Genomic DNA, 22869 nt, shown 5'->3' with positions numbered 1-22869 from the left:
TCAAAGTCTTTTGTTAGGCCCAAGTTCTCCTTACTTAATGAATTGTCTTCCAGCTATCTAGGCAGTTAACCACCCTATGTGGAGCTAGGGTGAGCCTCACCCTTCAGCTGAACCTGTCACAGGTAGGCTGGGCACCTGACTCCCCTTTCAACTGGAGCTGGCTGGCCCACGGAGGGTAAAAGGCTCAAGTTAGCACAGTTCATCAGCTGCCAACAGGACAGCTCCATGCAGCGGGAGTGTTATTGCATGGCATGGTCATTCTCCCTGGAGAGAGGCTAACTGGAGAGGAATTAACTCAGCTGGCAACAGCACAAGTTAGCGCTGCAGTGAAGACACCTTAGCAACTCCAGACGTTTGAGAGCTCCCAGCGGGCAGGAATATTAAAAATGGAGAATGAAGAAGAAACAATTCCAAAGAGGGAATTAAATCAGGCCACTGACTCTTGGCTAGTAACGGAGAGATAAGAGAGAGCATAAACGCACAAGACATGGAAACCTGGAATGGGCTTGGTGGAGCACATCACTGCCATGTGCTGGCAGCTCAGATAAAAGACAGCAGAGTGATCTGTGCTTGGAAGCATCATCTACCTCAGAGGTTCTCAACCAGAGGTCTGCGTATGCAGAGGTCTTCCAGGGGGTCCATCAACTCTTCTAGATATTTGCCTAGTTTTACAACAGGCTACATAAAAAGCACTAGCGAAGTCAGTACTAACTGAAATTCCATACAGGCAATGACTTGTTTATACTGCTCTAAGTACTACACACTGAAATGTAAGTACTGTACAATATTTATATTGCAATTGATGTATTTTATAATTATATGGTAAAAAGGAGAAAGTGAGCAATTTGTCAGTAGTAGTGTGCTCGGACCCATTTGTATGTTTATGTCTGATTTAGTCAGCAAGTCGTTTTTAAGGGAGCTGAAACTTGGGGTGCACATGACAAATAAGACTTCTGAAAGAGGTGCAGTCATCTGGAACGGTTGAGAGCCACTGATCCACCTGCTGCTGCTATTGAAATGCAACCCAACAAAGTAAACGACAGGTCCAATTGGCGTCTCCCCGGGCAATGATATAAATCAGGAGTGATGCCATCGAAGCCAAGGGGCTCAAGTCTCCTCTGACTCACGCTGGTGTAAATCAGGAACAACTTCATTGAAGTCAGTGGAGTCGCTAGGTGTAATGCCACAGTAAATAAGATAGAGTTCAGGCCCAGGATTTGCAAACCACCCTCCCAATATTCAGCTGCTAAAAAAATTCCTGCTGACCCATTAGCCTTATGATTTCTCAATCCCAGCCCCTTTCAGAAAGGTGTTTTCCAGCTGCCCTCTGTCCTTATTTCCCTTCTGTAACACTGATGAAAGGGAATCAGCTTAACCCTACGCTGCTTGGACAACTGTTTGCTACTGTGGGGCTAAAAAAGAAGGTGTTGTGCGTGATACCCCGACTGACACAGGATCGTCTGGCAATAAATTCTCTAGTGGAAATAAACTCAGACTCCTCTTTGCAGCTGATATCAGCATCGAGGAGCACGCGGTTTCCTGGGCCAGGCAAACCTCCCCACAGGAATTTAACCCTTTCTCAGCTGATGCTTGGAGATTTGTGTCAGTTTGGGCAGGCTAAAGAGGGGCTTAGAGGTTTGGAATATAACCAGTGCTGGGGGTTAAGTCAAACAGCCTGACATGTTGCAGTCACAGCAGGGTGGTGGCCAGTCAGGTGGGGAGGCAGTCAAATAAGCCTCAACTACCAAAAAGCTGCTGCTTTAAAGAGGATCTCAGCTAGCTGCAGTCAGAGCTACCCGATGCCTAACGTCATGGAGCAATATGAATAGCAGGCAAAGGGGGCACAGATTTCAAACACACGTGGCGAAGCTTCTGAGCATCGCCTTTGTAGATGCACGGAGGTCTCTGACCATCTGCCTGGGCTTGTCCTCGCTTTTGGAAAGTTCTGGCTCCAAGACCCCCTTTTTTAAAAAGACAAAAAAAAACAAAAAAAACCCCAAAACCACCATTTTATTTTTCCCTAGGAAACTTCAGCAGCTGGATTTAAAAGCCAGGTTTGAGCATGAAGCTTCGTTTCTCTTGTAGCTAAATGGAACATGCCAGGGCTACAGAAGCGGTGCTGGGGGAACAGGCTGGACCAGCTGGGAAACCTGTGACTGATGAGAGATGCTCTGAACTGCTGCTTGGAGAGAACGAGTGTGTGTGTATAATGGGTGTATAGGGGGGTGTTTGGGGCCAAATGGGGGGTGTATGGGTGTGTGTGTATGTATGGGGAGTGTAGGGGGTGTATGATGAGTATGGGGGGTGTACAGGGGTGTGTGTCTGTGTGTATGGGGGGGTGAATGGGGATGGGTGTATAGGGGGTGTATGGGGGCATGGGTGTGTGTGTGTGAGTATGGGGGCGAATGGTCCGGTTAATTTTTTTTGTATGACTGACTGTGGGGGGGAGGTGTATAGGGGTCTATGAGTGTGGGACGTGTACAGGGTGGGTGGGTGCGGGTGTATGGGAGGGTAAATGGAGGTGCCTGTGTGTGTGGGTGACGGGGGGAAGTGCATTGGGGCGTAGGGATGCCAGCTACTACTACCACCTGCTTTAAAACGGTCACGATTTCCCTAGGTTGCTGAAGCCGCGCAGCCCGTGGGCTCTGGGTGATCAGGTGAAGCCTCGGAGGTAACGGTGTCCGGAGCTGAGCAAACACGGCGCTTGGAGCAGGGGGAGCGGAGCAGAGCAGAGAGCCGGAGGTGCCGGGCTCTCCCCCTAAACCTGCCCTTTGATCCAAGCGCTGCGCTCCGCTTCGAGCGCCCCGCGCGAAAACTGGCGGAGCTGCAGGGACCCTTGGAACAGACCCCGCGCCCCGTCCCATCGCTCCGGGTAGGGCTTGTCTGGCCGGGCAGGTGCGCTCCTAACTCGGCTTCCAAGCGCAGCGAAGCCAGGGCGACTCCGTCTTTAGCTCGAACTCCAGCCTGGGGCTGAAGCGGAGCCGCTCCATCGGGCGGGGCGGCTCGCTGGGGCTGGCGGGGCGCGGATGGCGGATCGCGCCGCGTGCGTTGCGCTCTAACGGGGTAAGCTGGGGAGCGGGGCCGCCGCTGTCTCTGTCGTGGGGCTCGCTCCCTCGGGCGGCCCGGCGGCGGAGCGAGGCGATGCCCGGGTGAAGGGAGGGAGGAGAGGGCAGCTGGTGCCCAAGGGGGAGCTGGCAGGGGCTGTGCAGCTCTGCTGGGCTCTGGAGCATCTGAGGGGCTGGCTTGGCTGGAACAGAGCAGACCTGGCCAGGCTGGGTGGAGAACGGGCCCTGCTGGGGTCTGATCCAGTCCCCGCCCGCTGGGGTGTTTGGGTTTATTGGAATGTCTAGTCTCCTGTACCCTTGCCCCAAGGACTGTGCGGGGCGGGGGTGGGGGGAGGCCTCTAGGCACCAGACTGGCCCTGTATATGAACCCTCCTCACAAGCCTCATTGGCACTGCCATGTGCTGGGGGAGCAGTGGTGTCTGGGTGGGCCAGGTGGAGGATTGGACAAGCCATGGGGTGCACATCCTCCACCCTCAGGCTCCATGGCCACTGTAGTGTTGTTCCCACCCTCCCTGCAGCCATAACCAGGGAAGGGCCCCGGCACTGTGGGTCCATTGCCAGGGAGCTAATGGGATGAAGGGCAAGAGCCAGAGATGCTGTGGACGCACTGGGCCTCTCCGGGATCTGCCCAGGTTGGGGATTGGCCCCACTGCCTCTCTCATGATTAGGCCTGAGAGGACAATGGGGAGGGAAAGCTCAGCTGGGGGCAGCCTGGCATGGATTAGGTACTCCAGAGCCTTCTCCTGGGGGCGGGGGTTTCCAGGGGAAGAGGAAGCCTGGGCTTAAGTGAGTAAAAATACATAATGCGAACACAAGAGAGTGTGTGGAGGTCTTCATGGAGAGCACCACATCCAAAGGGTTTGGAAATTCAAGCGCTGTAGAGTGTCTACATACACACTCAGAGCATGCAGATTCATTCTAGTTGTGTCAAAATAAATAACTGTATATACACTCACAGTGGAGCTCGCTTTTAGTGAATTCTCCTATAGCATGATTTTATACTCAAGTAGCATATAAGTTCTGATTGTTTTTTTTTACAGTTAACCACCATGTGCAAATTGCAATCTCGGTTATAATAAGAACCTCAGAGAAAAGTTGTTCTGTGAAGAGCATGACTTCTCTGTGTAAGGCTGCTGTGTGGAACTCAGTCTGTTTACATATGTATCTCACACACAAAAAAAATACAGAGAGTTTTGGTTGCAGATTGTTAATTGAAGGCTTGTTATCCCTCTTCTCGATGTCTTAGACTCCTTCATATTGAGAAGATTAATAACTGCCAGAGCAGACTGGTTTCATAGTGGTGATGGCTGTTAAGCCATCAACATCAAAGAGAAGCCTGTCCAATCTTGTGGTAGTGGTTATAAAGCCCTTTAGTGATCTGCACGTCCTCCTAAGCTTCCCTCTGACTAGCAACCTGGGAAATGGCACTATAGTGAAGGATAGGGCCCTTCACAGCCTGATCTTGCAAAAAATTACGTGCATCTTTGCACGTGCCAGTAATGCCATTGCAGAACATCTGCAGCCTGCACAAGCGGTGTGAAAATATGCCTCAGAGTGGGGTGGCTACCACATCATAATCTCTGTTGTTTTGCCAAACATCTAACTCATTTCTTTTCTGATACATTTTGCCTTGTATAGAAACTGGGATCCATTGTGCAGATCATTGTCACGGAGTCCTTTCTCCATCTGATGAAAACCTGCTAAGAAATGATCCTGTTCCTCGTACCTGTTCAAGTCCCCTGGCTGAAAAGAACTGACCTGGGAATGCCCAAGGTATGAGAAGAGCCGTTGAGTTAGCAGTTCAAGAGGATGTCTGTAAATGAAGAGCTAGAGAGCAGGTTTTCAGCAACCACCATGATGGCCATGAAGGCAAGTGAAGGGAGCCCATTCAGAATCAGCCCCAACATTTCCTACAATGCCACCTGGGACAATGCTCCAGCTGCCAGTTCAATGGAGGACATGATAGCCACTTGCACCATCGGGACTATCCTCTCCATTATGTGTGTGATCGGTGTGACGGGCAATGTCTACACCCTGGTGGTGATGTGCCATTACCTGAGATACTCTGCTTCTATGTACATTTACATCATTAACCTTGCCTTGGCAGACCTGCTCTACCTACTCACCATCCCTTTCATCGTTGGGACATACTTCATCCAGGAATGGTACTTTCGAGACGTCGGGTGCCGCATCTTGTTCAGTCTGGATTTCCTCACCATGCACGCTAGCATCTTCACCCTGACGGTCATGAGCACAGAGCGCTACTTCGCGGTGCTGAAGCCCCTGGACACGGTGAAGAGGTCCAAAAGCTACCGGAAAGCCATTGCCATTGTCATTTGGGTGGTGTCTTTGCTGCTCACGCTCCCAATGCTTATCATGATCCAGCTGGTGCAAAGAGACCGCAAAAGCATCTGTCTGCCCACCTGGAGCAAGCTGTCCTACAAAATCTATCTGACCATCCTCTTCTGTACCAGTATTGTTGGCCCAGGGGTGATCATTGGATACCTTTACATTAGACTAGCCAGGACCTACTGGGTGTCCCAAACAGCCTCTTTCAAACAGACCAAGCGGCTGCCTAATCAAAAAGTTCTGTATCTAATTTTCACGATAGTGCTGGTCTTCTGGGCTTGCTTCTTGCCCTTCTGGATCTGGCAGCTTCTCTTCCAATATTACGAATCCTTCCCGTTGTCCCCCAAGGCCATGAGGAACATTAACTATCTGACAACCTGCCTGACCTACAGCAACAGCTGCATCAACCCTTTCCTCTACACCCTGCTGACCAAAAACTACAAGGAATACTTGAGGAACAGGCAACGGTCTTTCAATAGCAGCAGTGGGTACTTCCAGAGGAGGAATCGATTTCAGAGGATTTCTGGGAGATCCCTTTCCACAAGCAGTCAGCATTGCACAGAGACTTACGTGCTCACTCATGTTCCTGTGGGAAACAACAGTGCCTGAAGGTACATCTCCAAGAAAAAAAAATCAATATTGACTTCAGTATTGTGTTGCTTGAAAGTGCAACATTGTAAAGGCAAAGTCTTAACAGATTCATAATGCATTAACGCTGAGTCCAGAGATTGTGCCATAGCGATCTGCACTCATTTATTTCCAATGCCATCAATTTTGTTTCTCACCTGAAGCCTTTTGGTTTTTTCATTCTCTTTTTTTTTTTTATGGTGTATTGATGTATTTCTCTCTCATCTGTAATGATAACCTGTAACATTGACACTTTTTTTATGATTACAGCTGTCCCATAACATTTTAAAATTAAGTTATTGAAATATTAGTTTAGATGGTTTTATGTTTTTTTAAGCAATAATGCTAGACTAGACATGGCTGGTTGTATAAGAAGTGAAAATAGTACAATTAAAGAAAAAGCAGCTTGTGTTTCTGACGTGTGTTAATCCAGTCTGAATTTTGTAGGGAGGTACTGGAGGGTTTGAGAGAAGCGTGGCTGGTTCTGGACTAACTCACTCTGGTTTTACAGTGGTATAAATCCACTATGCCTGAGTCTCCTTCTTTCTAGTTACTGTAATGGTTACTGGTAGTAGCAACCTACTGGTGTATATGGGAAGAGAATCAGGTCTCATGCACGGGTCTTACCCCTGGCCTTAGTCAGGGAACACACAAATGAGACTCTTCAGCTTCCTCCTGTGCACTGAGTCAGAATATTCAAACGTCCAAGGTGGGATGGAGAACTTTTCACTCACTCCCCGGGCGACCTTTCCTTCCCCTCCCTCAGTAACTCTCCTCCCCCATACACAAGTGAGAATCGATGGCAGCTGACCCCATTAGCAACAGCACAGACGGCACCCCTCAAACCAAGCACTCATCTCGGAAAGTGATATTTTGAGCTTTCTCCGATGGCGCCTAAGACCAACCCCCCTTAGATGCTCACAGAACGAATGCAGGAGTCCTCCTATCGCTCTGACCCCTGGCTCCCATTCCCTGTGATGATAACACTATGCCATGCCAAAGGAATTGCAGCCGAAGGACAGAATTAGAAGCAAATTAAGGCATGGAGCCAAACGCGGAGCTGCTGTGGGTGAGGAACATTCTGCTGGTAGGAACTGCACTCACGTATCCATTGTAGCTGGTAACCTTCTGTTCCCAAACAGAGCATTTCACACTGTGACTGGGGAGAAGAGAAGCTGAATCTATAATGCTTCCTGTGCATTTTTAAAAAGAATTCTCTGCATGGATCTAACAGCCCTCACCCCCACCTCCTGCCCCCCGCTGAGGTCTCAAAGCATGTTACCAAGGAGGGGAAACATTATCGTCTCCGTGTTATGCACAAGGAAGCCGAGGCACAGCGTTTCATTGACTCGCTGTCACACAACAAGTCAGCTGCTGAAACAGGAATAGACCCACATGTTCTTAGTGTCAGTCCCCTGCTCTAGCCACTAGGCCACACTGTACTTACAGATGCAGAGGCTCTTCAAGGCACAGCAATTAGTGCTCTTCATAACTCACTCTTTCCTGATGTCAGATAGTGAAAGGACGTAATAATAATCCCTGGATCTTACATAGCCCCTTTAATCTGTAGCTCTCAAGGCACTAGACAAAAGAGGTCAGCATCATTATCCCTATTTTACATATGGGGAAATTGAGGCACGGGGCGGTGCAGTGGCTTGCTCAAGGGGAGCACTGTATCCTGACATCTACACAGTGCTCGCTCATTTTACTTGTGTCTTTATGAAGGGTCAAGTTTTAAAACATGGCCTTGAGTTTGGAGATCCCCCCGTTTCCAGGCGCACCTCTTGAAGGCAAAAGGAGGCTCAGCCACTCAGCACCTCTGTGAGTCAGGCTCCAGGGCCCAGAGTTTCAAGAGAGTGCAGCTCCCATTTAAACACGAGGGTTTCCAAAGGTCTCAGCTCCCAGCAGCTTTCATTGTTCTAAATGAGAGCTGCCAGGTCCTGAGCACACTTGAGAACCCAGCCTCTCATCCAGATGCCTCAGCAGGAGCAGCTGGCCGCTGAACTCTTCTGAAAACCTAGCCCAAAGTGTCTAACATTGGACGCTGAAAATTAGAGGCCTCTTTTGGAAAACTGGGCCTATCAGGCCTCTGAAGTGCAAAGGGGGATGCTGGAGGGTGGATATTAAAAGACACAGGGTCAGATCCTCACCTGGCAAAAATCAGCATAACCCCATTGCCCTCAGTGGGGTTGTGCCAAGAATCTGGCCCACTGAAATCAAAATGGCTCCAAAATATTCCACCCTTCATAAAATACTGAAGGCCTAAAACATCCAACACGCCAACCCTACATGCAACAAAATCTGTGCGCCACTGAACACTTGGCTGACCCAAAAGCCCTGCTGTGTAACGTGAAGCTAGCCAGCTGCGGCTTTGACGGGCAGTCTATGGGAAGCAGGAAGTGCTACGTTCTCCTGATTTATGCTGTGTCTCCTGGCTGTATTCCGGACTGAGGCCTCATTTCATTCTTCCCCACAGTGCTCCCAGGGGACAGGACAAGATGCGCTATGCTAGGATGACATGTGAAGGGCAGCAGCCCTGCTGTTTTCTATTCCTAACCAGGCTGGGGTCTCAGTGGGACGGTCACAGTTAAAGCAACATGGACACAAAGTGAAGAGAATACCAGACCCCTGCAGACAAGTGAACGATCCCTGGTGACATTTCAAATCCAAGACACTTCAATGTCCAATGATGGCGCATTTTATCTGAACCTTTAACCTTCCTGGGCACTCGATCAAGGGGTCTGTTTTACTACTTGATACATTCACATCTATAGCAGCTGCATGAGGGTCTCAAGGGGAGATTACACTATATCTACAAAACTAATGTAAACCAGCCTGGCTAGCCCCATGCAGCAGGTCCTTTAGGTCTGGAACCCCAGGAATTGCTTGTGGCATCAGTTGCACGTCGAAGTAGTAAAATGGATGCCTGGGTTTGCTCAAAGCCAGCAGATAGAGAGCCTGCAAGTGCAAAGGACAACCCTGGCACCCGAGTAGTTTATTACTGTCTGCCAAGTACAAAGAAGGAGCTGCCTTCTTGTAGACAGACATAAACTATTTGGTTAATGATATCTGTAAAATCACTGTTGTGCCCTTCTGGCAGGAATCTATGACTATTCAAATACTTAATGGCTCAGTTCTGACCTCATATTTGCATGCACAGATCACATATGCACTAGAAATCAATGGGAACTCTGCAGGGGGGATGTCCCAGAAGTTGTCCACACAGCTGTATCCTACTTGATTTGAGTCCCCATTCCATTGGCTCAGACCAGGAGCCCTTTCATCCTCCCTAGGTCTTATATTTTCACCTATTCTGCTGGGGGTTTCTGCTCTGTGGTGGGCATTGCAGTGACTAGAACTGCAGGCCAGGTCAGGGCCTTCATGGGTGCAGAACTGCCCCATGCCAGGAGTGTTCCCAGGAGGCACTGGGGCTCAGGAACAGCCCTCTGAGGCAAACCCCTCTTCCTGCGCGGGGAAGTAGGAGCAGTAATTTGTTGGTGGTTTATACATGCAGTAAATTTTACACACACACACACACACACACAAGTGTGGCTATGCTGGTTGACAGACTGTGGAGGTAGATCCAAGTGGCCTGGGACAACCTGGTTTGAGTCCCTGATGCAGAGCAGAGATTGAACCTGGGCCTCCCCCAGGGCTGGCTCCAGGCCACAGCACGCCAAGCACGTGCTTGGGGCGGCAGGCCACGAGGGGCACTCTGCCGGTTGCCGGGAGGGTGGCAGGCGGCTCCGGTGGACCTCCCACAGGCGTTCCTGTGGAGGGTCCGCTGGTCCCACGGCTCCAGTGGAGCATCCGCAGGCACACCTGCGGGAGGTACACCGGAGCCGCGGGACCAGCGGACCCTCCACAGGAATACCTGCAGGAGATCCACTGGAGCCGCGGGACCGGTGAGCAGCAAAGCGCCCCCCCGCGGCGTGCCGCCGTGCGTGGGGTGGCGAAATGGCTAGAGCCAGCCCTGGCCTCCCCCATCGCAAGTGAGTGCTCTAGCCACTGGGTTGTTGGCTGTTCTGGGTCTCACTCTTGTTTAGACCAGAAATTCCACCTTGGACCTGAGCTACTTTTCCAATAAAAAATGTTTCATCAAAAAATTCCTGCTCAGCTCCAACTAGGACCCCACTGTGCTAGCCACTGTGTGTACACAGACCAAAAAGACAGTCTGTGCCCCAGGGAGCTTGCCTTCTAAGGAGTTCTCAGAACAAGAACCCATCCATCACCGATCATCAGGCATGTCAATGTGTGACAAACAAACCAGGAATGAAACCAGCTAGTTCGCTTGCCCCTCTGCTACCCCAGAAATCAGCACGTAGAATCTTTCCACTATGAAAGTGAACTGAGAACTCACAAAGGTGTGTGGTATTTATCAAACATATACCTGTATATATGGTATGAAATGCTCTAGGCACATCGACTGTAATCTGGAGGCTAACGCTCTGGCACTCATGTGATTTGTTGGCAGGAGGAGATGTACGCTGGCTGTTATATCTGCCAGGGCTAGCTATAATGTATGCTAGGGTGTGCTGGGTACCATGCATGCCTGTGCATGCCGTGGGTATGCTGTGAATCACAAGGACAAAAGCACGTCCTCCATGCATTCCTGCTGCAGGTTTTATTGATTTAGGTTGGTGTCAATAGACAACCAGTGCGTGGGGCCAAACTTTCCTCTCAGTCACATCACTGAGATCGCCTCCACTTTAGCCACCACTGAAGTGCTGTCACAAGGAGAATCTGGCTGCCTGACTCCACAGGCCTTTGACGGCAGCTGTGAATCTAAGCCAGGCCCCTTTTATTTCGGTCCTCAAATATGGATTTAGAGTCCAAGATTTAAGCACCCAAGTTTGAACACTGCACATCTGGCCCTTCATCTTTTATAATAGTGTATGCCCTTCAAGGTGTGTAATGGTTACGGCAGTTACTGGAGCCCAAGAGGGTGTTTGTATCTTTCTTCTGCAACACCTGCGCCTGGCCAGGATTCCAGACTTCAGAGGCCATTCATTTCTCCAGCCATTCCTACAAGGAGCTAAAAATTGTTTTGCTGCAGCTGCCTTTCGCTCTCCAGGCTGGAGATTTGGAACACGGGAAAACCCAAACCAGATCCCAGTGGGAACCCCAAACTTGCAGGGGTCTGACTTCACTCCCCACGGGAATTAAAAGGATGGGAATCCTTCTGAAGCTCATTGCTAAAAACACTTGTCTCTTGCTCCTCATAGAGAATTTGGACAAAAGTAATCAACATTTATAGTTTTCTTTCCTTTGTTAAAGCCGGATGTTCATGGAGTGGATGGATTAGGAACAGGGATCTACAGAGCCTTTCATCTCTAGGTCACTAGTTCAGTACCAGGCTGGGCCAGTGGTGCTACCATCTGGATGCTGATGGGTGGCCTGTATTAAACAAATTTGTGATCTCAATCCATTTCTGAGTGGGGAGGGGTGCATGTCACAAAACAACCTGCACTATTTCATTCACCCCTTGCTGGCAGTCTCCATGCAGTGGCCAAGGTCTGAATGGGCCTTGGATACTGAGCCGTCCCTGGGAGAGCCGTCTGGAGAAGCTCACTCCTCCTGATGTGCTGTCCTTGTTCCACAAACACATAGTTCAATATTAACTTGCACAGCTGTCAGGCTGGGACTCGTCACCACCAGCAGCTGTATATAAATACACACCAGCTGTGACTGTGAACCCTAAGCATGAGGCTGCCTTGCTGCCTTAGTGTGCACATCTGGCTGGGCTCCATTTTTTATTCTTCTTCAGAATACAGGGCCAAACCACGAAGCCCTCACTCTGGTTTTCCTCATTCAGTCCAAATGCCTCCTGGTCTGGGTAAGGGCTGATAAACAACATCAAGACCCGTGTCCCTTGGTAAATAAAATCTGATTGGCCATTTCTCTCTGGGATCAATGCAGCCCTGGAATTAACTAGTCAGAAGTGCAATCTCTTCGCAGTTCTCGAGCAATGTATTTCCAAGTGAAGTGCTTCGGAAAGACAGGGCCAGATCCTCTGTTGCATAAGATCAGCTTTGCCTTAAAACCACCTTGGCATATACACTTCCCTTATGAAGATATGCCAAATGCTGCTCCAGCCACAGCTGAGATCAGGCCCCACCTATTTGTGTCGCTTTATGCCACCTGTCTATTTCATGTTGTATAAGACACCGGAGATGCTGCCAATGGCAAACAATGCCAATCATTTCTGCACTTCCAAATTCAATCTCGCATGTGCCAATCCCTGAGAGGTTTTATGCAAAAATATAGCATCCGAGTTTTACAAAATGGTTGCCAGTTAAAACAGAGGCTGGATTAATTCCTGCAAGGATTCTCCCATGGATTTGGAAGGGATTGGGCCCCCATACAGAGACCATCTCCCCCCTCTGTCCACTTCTCACCCAGCTGTGCCCAACCTCTCAACCCCCCATCCCTTTGACCACAGGTGTGGGAGCTTGCATAGAGTCAGGAGGAAGGGGTAGGATGTCACTTAGCCTAACTCTTCCCTCCACTCTCAACTGAAATCGGGGCATTTCCCCTCGGTGTTAATAAAGGGAAGGGGTGGTCTGCCCAGTTCCATGCCCATGGCTAATTTGTCTTTACACACACACACACACACACCTTGATTGCATGTCCCCTGAAAATGCTGCTATGGGCCTGATCCAAAACTCACTGAGGAACATGGAAAGATTCCCAATGGATCAGGCTCTATCAGTGCATGTGGTATGATCCAAACCTCTTCCTCAGCAGCCATCCCAAGTAATTTGGTCAGCTGCTGGGGAAACTCCATGGGGACAAAAGCAGAAGGAACCCTCCCCAGTGCATGGAGCAGGAGTGGGGCCATTACAGCTTAAGGGGGAAGACCAGACGATCCATAAAGCGATGAACTCTCCAGTTTCTGTCCAAAGCTACATTGACTCTACCAGCTAGGGAGTGAGTCCCAGCTCATGTACTCGTACTCGCGCTAGTGCTTATATGAGCTGGCATGATAAAAATAGTAGAAGCACAGGCAGTGGCAGCACAGGCTAGCCACCCTGAGTACATATCCAGAGGATTCAAACGGGTTTGTACTCAGGGGACCTAGTACAGTGCTGTCGCTGCCCGTGCTACCACAGCTACACTCCTATTTTTAGTATGCTAGCTCCCATGAGACCTAGCGCAGGTAAGTGTACACGAGCGGGGAATCACAGCCACAGCTCGTGGGATAGATGCAGCCAGAGAGTCAAGCCTTGCAGCCTACCAGAGCTGCGAGTGTAGACCCCATTCAGGCTCCTGCAATGCTGCCCCCTACCCTGTACAGCAGAACCACAGCAGATCCACTGTATACACCCCCCACCACCACCACACACGCACGGTCTGTGATGCAGGGACAGGTTTGCTCCAGGCTGCATGTACTAATGTAGAGATTAAACTGAAATCCCTCCCTGTGCTCTCTCACTGGAGTTCCACTTCGCTGTGCTAAAACAAAATATCAATTTAAAATTCATATATTCCCTTTTTTTTTTTTTGCATGGTTTAAACTGTAAACTCTACAGCCTGTAGCTAAGTGTCACTCACAGCATCACAACAGAGAATGAAACAAGTAGGCCATGTTAAACATTTATTTTAAATGACAGTTTGAGTTTATTTTGGTTTGCCCACAGCAAAGCACCCCATAAGAGCATCTCTGACTAAAAGGAGCGTTACTATAAAGCTGGGAAATAATTAGTCAACACATCACTGAATTAGATTACGTTTATGTCTCAAAATAGACTCTTACCGCTCAACTCAGTCATTCCAACCATTTTTCATCCAGAAGGCTGGTTGTTTGTCCTGGGAAGTCATGGTTTTGCCAGGACAAAAAAAATTGCCAACATCCCCAACTTAGTTTTAAAAAGGAGAAAGCCATGGCAGTCAGAACTTTGAGTGCTATTAGATTTAGTGTCTGTTAGCTACGTAGTAAGCAGCTGCCATGAATCATTTAAAAGTATCTCTAAAGATCACAAAATCCCAAGTTAACAACCAAATAGGTAAATGTCAAAGAAAGAGCCTTGCTCAGTAATGGGTGCAGACACCCATTGATATTTTATGTACAAAACTGAGAAGTCCAAGGTTTTGTCATGGAAATTCTGGCAGTAAAAAACATATACCCTGGTTCGCCAATAAAAACTTCTTAGAGAACAAGCGGTTATGTAACCTTCAGAGAGTAAGACAATGTATTGGCATCAGGGGCCAATTCTGGATGCCAGTCTGGAGACACCTGAGGTCTGATTTTTCAGGCTTGTGAAATACTAAAGTTGACTCGAGTTGGGTGCCCAAAAATGGAGGGACCCCTTCTGAAAATGTGAGCCTAATGTTGGCACCTGACTGGGAATGTGGGTTAAGTGCTTTCAGACCCAAGGGTGAGAGGACAGTATTTAACTACAAATTAGTATTTCCCCTCTTAAACCTTGGGCCCACTCTTCAGAAAGAAACCTCAAGGCAGCTCCCTCTTCTACAGCCTATTGGCAGAGCCAATCCCCATTCCTTGGGAGTTGAAGGCAGCATCTATCCCTTTCATGCCATGTGCACGTTCCTTTGCCAGAACCAGTGCTTGTCTCGATTCCCAAAGTGCATGAAATTGAAAAAAGCAGGTGGGCAGAGGGCTGGCTGTGCTGAATGGTTTTCAGGTAGGCAAGGGTGCACTCAGCTTCCATTTTTCTGGAGTTTGTTTATCCCAAAAAAGCAGAGAGAGACATCCACCCAGATGCACGCTGATCACTTTGTCTGCCTACTTCATAGCTTCCTGCTCGAAAGAGCCTAAAACATTAACTACCAGCATTTTTCAAATGGAATTATTGCATGCAAAATGGCTGCGAGGGTCTGTGAGTCACTGGTATTCTGTGATACCCTTGGACTTGAGTCCCAGTTCTGTTTCCAGAGTATGGCTTGGAGAGAATTCAGTGCAGAGGACAACGCAGCTGAAGGTAGCAATGCAAAGCACTCTTAGAATTGAAACAGCTGGAATATCACATTTTGGTATTTTCAGTCAGCAAACCATCTTTATGAGAGCTACAGCAGTGTGACAGTGTAGGGCACTAGCATTTGACTTTGGAGACAGTGGGTTTGAAACTTCTGAGTTAGACCACAGTGAGAGAAGAAATGCCACTGAAGTCAAGAGAGAAAAATAGGCTGGTGAATCTCATCCTAGTTCTTGCATACTGGAAAACCTCCAGATAATTTGACACAACTGTTAAACTCAGCCAAGGGCAATGGAACTGGGGGGCTAATGCCCCCACAGTGGAAATATTGGGGTACAGATCTATGTTTCCATTACCCCCAAAGTTTTCCACCCTACAAATCTCATAGAGGTGAGAGAGGGACTCGGCTACGTTCCGCCACCCACATGCATGCAATGGGGTGAGGGACAGAGACAAGAGTGGGACCTGAAGGAGGGGCTGGATGCGGAGAGGCTCCCATGGTTCAAAAAATCAGGCCAGCCACCAGGGAGCAGGTAGGACTTCCTGCCCCAGCCTGGTCCCATCTTCCAGCCACTGCAGGTCCCAGTGGAGATATCCAGCCCAGGAGAGAGGCAGGAACTTGCAAGCCAGCCACCAGGGGAACAGGCAATGGGGGACAGGACAGGACAATGGCACCTGGGTGGGTGGCAGGGGTGTTGGAGCACAGGCAGCCAGCTCCCGGGAGGTTACAGGGTCACTGAGGAACTGTTGTAGGAACAGCAGTAGGAACTACCAGGACTCCCTTCCCCCACCCTGCTCGCTGTCAGTAGCTCCCCTTGCTCCCCTGCTATCCTCTCTCCACTCCCTCCCCCCCTTCACAGGAAACTTCCCCCTCCCCTGCACTATGCATGAAGTAACCCACAACAGGAATAACAGGAGGGTTATTCAGCTAGTGTTGACTGAAATGTGTGGGCCCAGGTCTGGAAAAGCAGGTCATTATTATTGAGGGCTGTTGGCCAAGCTGTCTGTGGAGCCCAGGACAAGGATACAAGGCATAGCACAGTACATGATCAATGGGCATTAGCAGATCCAAGTGAGTTTAAATTTGCATAGTGCCTGCTTATGCCACGACTCAGACCAATGCTATGAGTCCCTTACTCTCATAAGCACTACATCCACCCAGAAAAGCAAGGAAAGAGAGCAAATGGTCTATGGGCCAAATTCTCTGCTGGCCTAGATTAGTGCTTCTCCACTGGAGTCAATGCAACAATACCAAATTCACATCAGACGAGAACGTGAGCCTATATCTCTACTAAATGCACCAATTTCCACTGTTCTGTACTGGCTCAATAGAAAGGATCGTTGGAATACAAATATCCCTTGCAGTGATAACAGTCATCTTGGGGAGTGATAGAACGACCCATTCACTGTGAACTGCTGCATTAATACATGAGGTCTGACCATAAGTCACACATAGACTGAGGTACCTTTGTAGCAGAGTCCAAAGAGCTCAGCAAGATGACAAGCCAAGTGATATTACAGCAGACAATCGCCTTTCCAGTCCTTGTAGTATCAGAAATCCGTCAGCTCTAACTTCAAGTTTCCTCTCTCTGCTGAGAGCTTATATTGCAATTTATGATCCCAAAGGAACCTGAGCAGTTAAATTCTCCCAGGCCTTGCCCTTACTTCCTGGATAGTCCCTGCAACAGCATGCCTTCATTAAGAACATAACCAGGGCCGGATTTACCCCTTTCACACAACCCTAGGCACAGCATCTTCAGTGCACCCCCTGCCTACAGCTGACCTTCATGTTTTTCATAAAAAATTAATTGAAAAGAAATATAAACACAGCCTCCCTGGTAAAGCATGAGACCATCCACCAGGCTTGGCACTCCTGGTCAGATCCGGGGTGCAGCCCACCTGCCCCAGGTGAGGTACAATGGGAGGGACTGTACCTCTCCCCGCTGTGAGCGTTCCCCAGTGTCTTCCCTCCTGCAGCCGGGAGCGGTAGCCGCGCTCCAGCTCTGCCCATGCAAGTAAATGGGGTTTTGGCCATGCTTCTCCCTCTCCCTCCCCAGCATGAGGCAGAGGCAGTAGGGTGGCCATGATTGGGAAGGGAGCTGAGACGCTCCCAGCACTTTCAGCAGCCGCCTGCCCGCCCATGGTTCACAGTGCCCCTGGGTGGGCTGACTCAGACACTCACCCTGCTCCAGTCCCACACACTGGGCAGAAGCCCAGCCTCCCGCAGGGGAGCTGTATATATTAACTTTTTAACTTTTAGTGCCCTAGAATGCCAATGCCCTTAGATATGTGCCTACTGTGCCGAATTGGAAATACATCCCTAAACATATGTCCCTTGTTATGCTGGCAGACCAGGGGTAGTAAGAGCATGTTCCCGTTTAATAACCGTTAGTTTGGCTTGTATTCAGTAGCTTGATTGCAATTTAATTTGGCTGCTCCAAGCTCTTTAAAAAGAAATTGTGTTTTTATAGCTTCCCAGGGCTTGATTCATGTTCAGTCATAAAATTCTTGCTTGGTTCGAAATTTACGTCTAGGGAAAAAAAATCTGTCCTTAGAATGTGAGCACTGAGGGCTAAGCCTGTGGGCCTACAGTCACTGCCTGCTTTCAGGCTACAGAACTAGCTGAGCTTTCATCTGCACTGCGCCCAGATAACCTAATGGACCTGGAAACCCAGATAATCTCTGAGGGAAAACGTCAGCTTCATAACTCACTGAATTCAGACAATCTTACCTGCCTTCCTAGGCATCTGATCTCTGGGCCCGGCAGGGTGGTGTGAACCTCACAACTGATTCACACTGCGTTTTTCAAAGGAATAAAAAGTAAAGTCCCAATCCTGCCATGAGCTCTGTGTGGGCGGATCCCTGAACCCATGAAGTGTCCCACCAGTGCAGGGATTCATCTCCATAGACCTCACTACAGGCGCAGGGCCTAAGGCTCCTTGGCTAGACTGTGGAATTGCCACAAGCCCAGAGCAAGGGGCATTGCAAATTGCACTGCCCCAGGATCTGGCCAGGGACAGTCACATTTTGGTGCCCGGTTTCTCCTTGTTCCAGGGTAGTTAAGCAGAACCAATCCTTTGCCTGACACAGCTCACTTCTCCATAGGTGCTGGCTCACCTGTGTTGCCTCGCACCGTGGACTTGGGCTAGTCACAGCACCTCTCTGAAATCCTTTGGCCTGGTCTACACTACTCGTTAAACCGATTTAACCCTGCACCCGTCTGCACAACAAGGCCTTTTATATCGATATAAAGGGCTCTTTAAATCGGTTTCTGTACTCCTCCCCAATGAGAGGAGTAGCGCTGAAATCGGTATTGCTATGTCGGATTAGGGCTAGTGTGGCCTCAAATCGACGGTATTGGCTTCCGGACGGTATCCCACAGTGCACCATTGTGACTGCTCTGGAAAGCAATCTGAACTCAGATGCACTGGCCAGATAAACAGGAAAAGCCCCGCGAACTTTTGAATCTAATTTCCTGTTTGCCCAGCATGGAGCACTGATCAGCACAGGTGGCCATGCAGTCCCAAATCCAAAAAGAGCTTCAGCATGGACCGTACGGGAGATACTGGATCTGATCGCTGTATGGGGAGAGCAATCTGTCTACACACTCCCCCTTACACCCCCCAACAAAGACCAGAAGAGGCCAGAAGCCCAAACAGAAACAGACACCACCACCAGATCCAGGCCAAGACAACCCCACCCCGAAGCTACGAAAAAGCGAATGACAAAGCATTGAAAAAATTCTCCAGGCTATGATAGAACAGAGGCCACAGCCGTTGCTGTCTGTGACACGGTACGAAGCAAAGATTCAAATGGATGATCATTGGAGGAGGGAGAGGGTACTGAGGACTCCAGCCTATCCCACGTCCCCGCAGTTTCGAAAGCATTTGCATTCTTGGCTGGCTCCAATTGCCTGTTAGGGTCAAACACATTGTCGGGGTGGTTCGGGTAGTTCTTGTCAATTCGCTCGCTCCCGTGAAAGAAAAGGGAAAAAAATTGTTTCTTGACTTTTTTCAATGTCACCGTTGTCTAACTGCATGCTGTTGGTAGACACCGGTGCTGTGGCACTGACAGCAGCATCCTCCCTCCCTCCAAGTGGCAGGACGAGTATATGACTGATCTCATCGTCGATCATCAGCCGGAGTTCCTGGCTGGCCTCGTGGTGAGTCAGTCATTCCCAGCAGATGGTACAGAACGGCTGGTAACTTCTCATCATGCAATGGGGGGCTGAGGCTCCGGCCCCCCTTTCATGTTAAAGAAAAGATTTCATGCACTGCCGTGCGCTAATGCGAGCGGGAGGCTGGGCTCCTCTCCCCCACGTTTGATGTCTGCCTGGAACTATATAGCAGCGGGATGCTGGACTCCTTCCCTGCGGCCGTTTAATGTCCTGCCTGGACTCTCATATCAGCTGGAGGCTTTTCCTCTAATTTTTCTCACTAAAAAGTCAATGTTTCTTCCTGCATTTTTTACTTATCACCAAATTGGGGGACACTGCCAGTGCCAGAGGGTTGGTGGAGGAGGGAAGCAAGGGTGGGGTTAGTTGCAGCGGGCACTTGAATGGCATGCAGTATCATTTCGCGTCTCTGGGGCTGCTGAATGGAGCGGCAGTGCTTTCTGGTTCCTAGTACACTTGCCCATATTCTTAGGCGGACTGACTCTATTTTTTAGACAAAACATAAGAGGATGACCGGGGAGTCATTCCCATTTTTGTCTTTGCGCCCCCAGCCGACCTCAGGGAAGGCCAGCTAGGAGCACCCATGACAGCAGCAGACAGTACAGAATGATTGATAACCGTCATCTCATCGCCAATTTACAATGGCACGGTGGATGGTACAGAACAACTGATAATCATCTCTGCTATCTTGCAAAGGCAAACGAATGCTGCTGTGTAGCACTGCAGTACCGCCTCTGTCAGCAGCATCCAGTACACATATGGTGACAGTGACAAAAGGCAGAACGGGCTCCATGGTTGCCATGCTATGGCGTATGCCAGGGCAATCCAGGGAAAAAAGACGCGAAATGATTGTCTGTCATTGCTTTCACTGAGGAAGGAATGAGTGACGACATTTACCCAGAATCACCCGTGACACTGTTTTTGCACCATCATGCATTAGGATCTCAACCCAGAATTCCAATGGCAGGGGAGACTGCGGGAACTATGGGATAGCTACAGGATAGCTACCCACAGTGCAATGCTCCAGAAATTGACGCTAGCCTCGGTACATGGACGCACACAGCCGAATTATTGTGCTTTGTGTGGCCGCATGCACTCGACTTTATACAATCTGTTTTACAAAACCTATTTACGTAAAATCGGAATAATCCTGTAGTGTAGACGTACCCTTTGTCTGCTGCGTATTTAGACAGTAAACTCTTCAGAGAAGGGCTGTCTCATTATGCGACTGTATAGCACCTAGCACAATGGGACCTCGATCTCTAGCTGCTATCACAGCATCAACATGGAACCCCCTTGACTGAGAAGTTCAGCACAGGAATTTTTATACTCAGCCCTGGGTCCAGGTCACTTACAGTCCCACTAACAATAATCCCAAGTCCTTACATCAGGTCTCCAGCCCATGACTCTCAGCCCCATGGTCCTCACATCTCATGGCTTTCCAAGTCTATATCCCCTTATATCACGGAGCTTCACGTCTCTTTCCCCACTGGCTAGTTGAGAAACCCAGCCCGTCTGGGTTCCAGCCCAGAGACCCCGTTTCACCCTGCTACCTCCTGAGCATCTTTCGACCTCAGTTTGTCAGCCGGCCTCTGCCACAGCCCCTTTCTGGATCCACTGAGTACCTGCGTTTCTCTCAGGCTCCACAATCTCTCTATGTTCTCAGGCTCCATACGCCCTCTAGGCTCACCCTTCTTCCAGGGCTGGGGCTCACAGGGTAACCCCTGGAGTCCTCCAATAAATTCCAACTGAAAATATAAACTTAACCAAACTTCTGCCCTCCTTGGCTTGACGTTTTATCCCTCTGAAATTTCCCTTGCCCTGTTCCTCCACTGAATGTCTCCCAGGGCTCTCCCTCTGGACATCAAGATCCTGCCCTTTTATCAGAGCTCATCACAGAAGCTTACTCCACCTCAGGGGCTGCACTACATCTCTCCTGACCCTTTTCCAGGGCATCTTCTCAAGACAGCATCCTAAGGCCTATTCTCCCCTTGGGTTCCTCTTCCACCCTGCAGTGTCTCTACTACCACGAGAGGGAGGGGAGCCCAACCCAGCCCTTCTACTTTGGGCTTCCTCCCTGTATATTCACCACCCAGCTCCTCCCTCAGATGGGACTCATCTTGAATTGGGCCTGGCCCTCCCTCTAGATTTACTAATTAAGATCTTCAGCTCCCCTTAGCCTTTGCAGTGTCAGTGTGGGGTATACACCCCATTGTAATTGATAACAAGGGGCAACATACATACACACTTGCCCACTTAAAAAATTATCAGTTGCAGCAAGAAAGATTGCCCCATACAACTCACCAGCCCAAACCATCCTTGGAACTCTTCCTAAAGGCCGACACTCTCAGACTATAACAGCCCCACAAGGGGAGCAAAACCCAGATTTAAGGATCCTCTAGTAACAATGTTCCACCTCCAATTCCTCAGAGTTTGAATATAGGGATTGCCAACAGGTGTGCTTCTTTTTATCTCAATATACATAGGAAGCCATGCAATCCACAAATAGTCATGATCCAGAACATGTAGGGTTCTGGAAAGAAACATCAGAATGTGGGAAAGGATGCTGGTAATGGCTATACCATCATTTGAATTGTTTAAAGGGATCCACCTGTTAACCCAGAAAGCAACATGAATAACAGAAATCCAGTTTTGGATATACCTGTGCATGGATTGCCAGGCGAATCCCCATCTCTGCATCATGAACTAGAAGTCTACCAGTCATCTGAAAGGACAGAACTAAGATCAGGGAAGAGCCTTGGAAGCTCAGAACTGGATTTCAATGACATTCAATGTATGGTGCAGTCAGATGCAAAAGAAGTAAGATTGCCATCAAAATGGTGTAGGTATCTGAAAGGGCAAAGACACTCCACTTTTTTCAGGAGGGCCAGCCACCATGATTCTGTCTGAGCAGCATTCAGTCTAACATTCCGCTCTCAGTTGCTCTAACACAAGGCAGTAGCACTGAGGCCTCGTCCACATGAAAAACATTTGCTGGCATCGTTATGTCAGTTACGGGTGTGATTTCTTTTACCAACACACTGATAATTATATTCAGGATTAGGAAGAAATTTTTCCCCAGATTGGCAGGAACCTTGGGATGTTTTTGCCTTCCTCTGCATCATGGCACATGGGCCACTTCCCGGGATTATCTGGTTATATCTCACTTAATCAATTCCCTGCTACTGCAGGGGTCTCAGGCATTGATATACCTCCTTCCCTGCTGTTCTCTGCCTGTGGTCTCTGGACTGTGATACTTTGGTCTAATTCTAGTTGTTGCCTTTGTTGTAGCAGAAGCTGGGAGGTGTTTAATGGCCTGTGATGTACAGGAGGTCAGAGACGATCTCCTGGTCCCTTCTGGCCTTAAACTCTGACATAGCTATGCCAGTACACACCCTAGTATAGAAACAGTCATACCAACAGAACTCTGCTTGTCGGTTTGGGGAACCGGCATACACTGCACCATCATAAGCGCAGTTTTGCCAGTATGACTGCAGCCACGCTAGGAGCATTTTGCCGTACCACTAAGGCACAACCTTCTAAGACAGTCTCAGCTTTCTCAGAAGTTAAGGAAAGTTAAACTGAACTTCATCAGTCAGTGATAACTTCAGGCCAAATGGAAGCTCGAGGGGACTTAGAGATATGGAAAAGTCAGGTTTCTCGCTAGCGAGCTGAAATCTCCTGGGGGCAGCCATGTGTGGGATGTGATTAGAAACAA

General features: G+C 49.2%; 1 protein-coding gene across 3 annotated transcripts; it reads left to right on the top strand.

The window, feature by feature from the left end:
- The first annotated feature begins 2651 nt into the window (after window positions 1-2651).
- On the top strand, window positions 2652-6437 carry LOC116832207 (urotensin-2 receptor-like). 3 transcript variants are annotated; one of them, XM_032792776.2, is made up of 2 exons: window positions 2652-2872; window positions 4704-6437. In XM_032792776.2, the coding sequence occupies exon 2, from the start codon at window positions 4875-4877 to the stop codon at window positions 6021-6023; it is 1149 nt and encodes a 382-aa protein (XP_032648667.1). In that variant the 5' UTR covers window positions 2652-2872; window positions 4704-4874; the 3' UTR covers window positions 6024-6437. The 3 variants fall into 3 exon arrangements, with proteins under 3 accessions (XP_032648667.1, XP_074927812.1, XP_074927813.1); XM_075071711.1 differs by having other exon boundaries at window positions 4106-6437; XM_075071712.1 differs by lacking the exon at window positions 2652-2872 and adding an exon at window positions 3847-4189.
- Window positions 6438-22869: the final 16432 nt, after the last annotated feature.

This window comes from Chelonoidis abingdonii, chromosome 13 (genome assembly GCF_003597395.2).
Source record: "Chelonoidis abingdonii isolate Lonesome George chromosome 13, CheloAbing_2.0, whole genome shotgun sequence".
In the NCBI taxonomy this organism is placed as follows: domain Eukaryota; kingdom Metazoa; phylum Chordata; order Testudines; family Testudinidae; genus Chelonoidis; species Chelonoidis abingdonii.
This window is presented reverse-complemented; position numbering and strand designations above follow the sequence as displayed.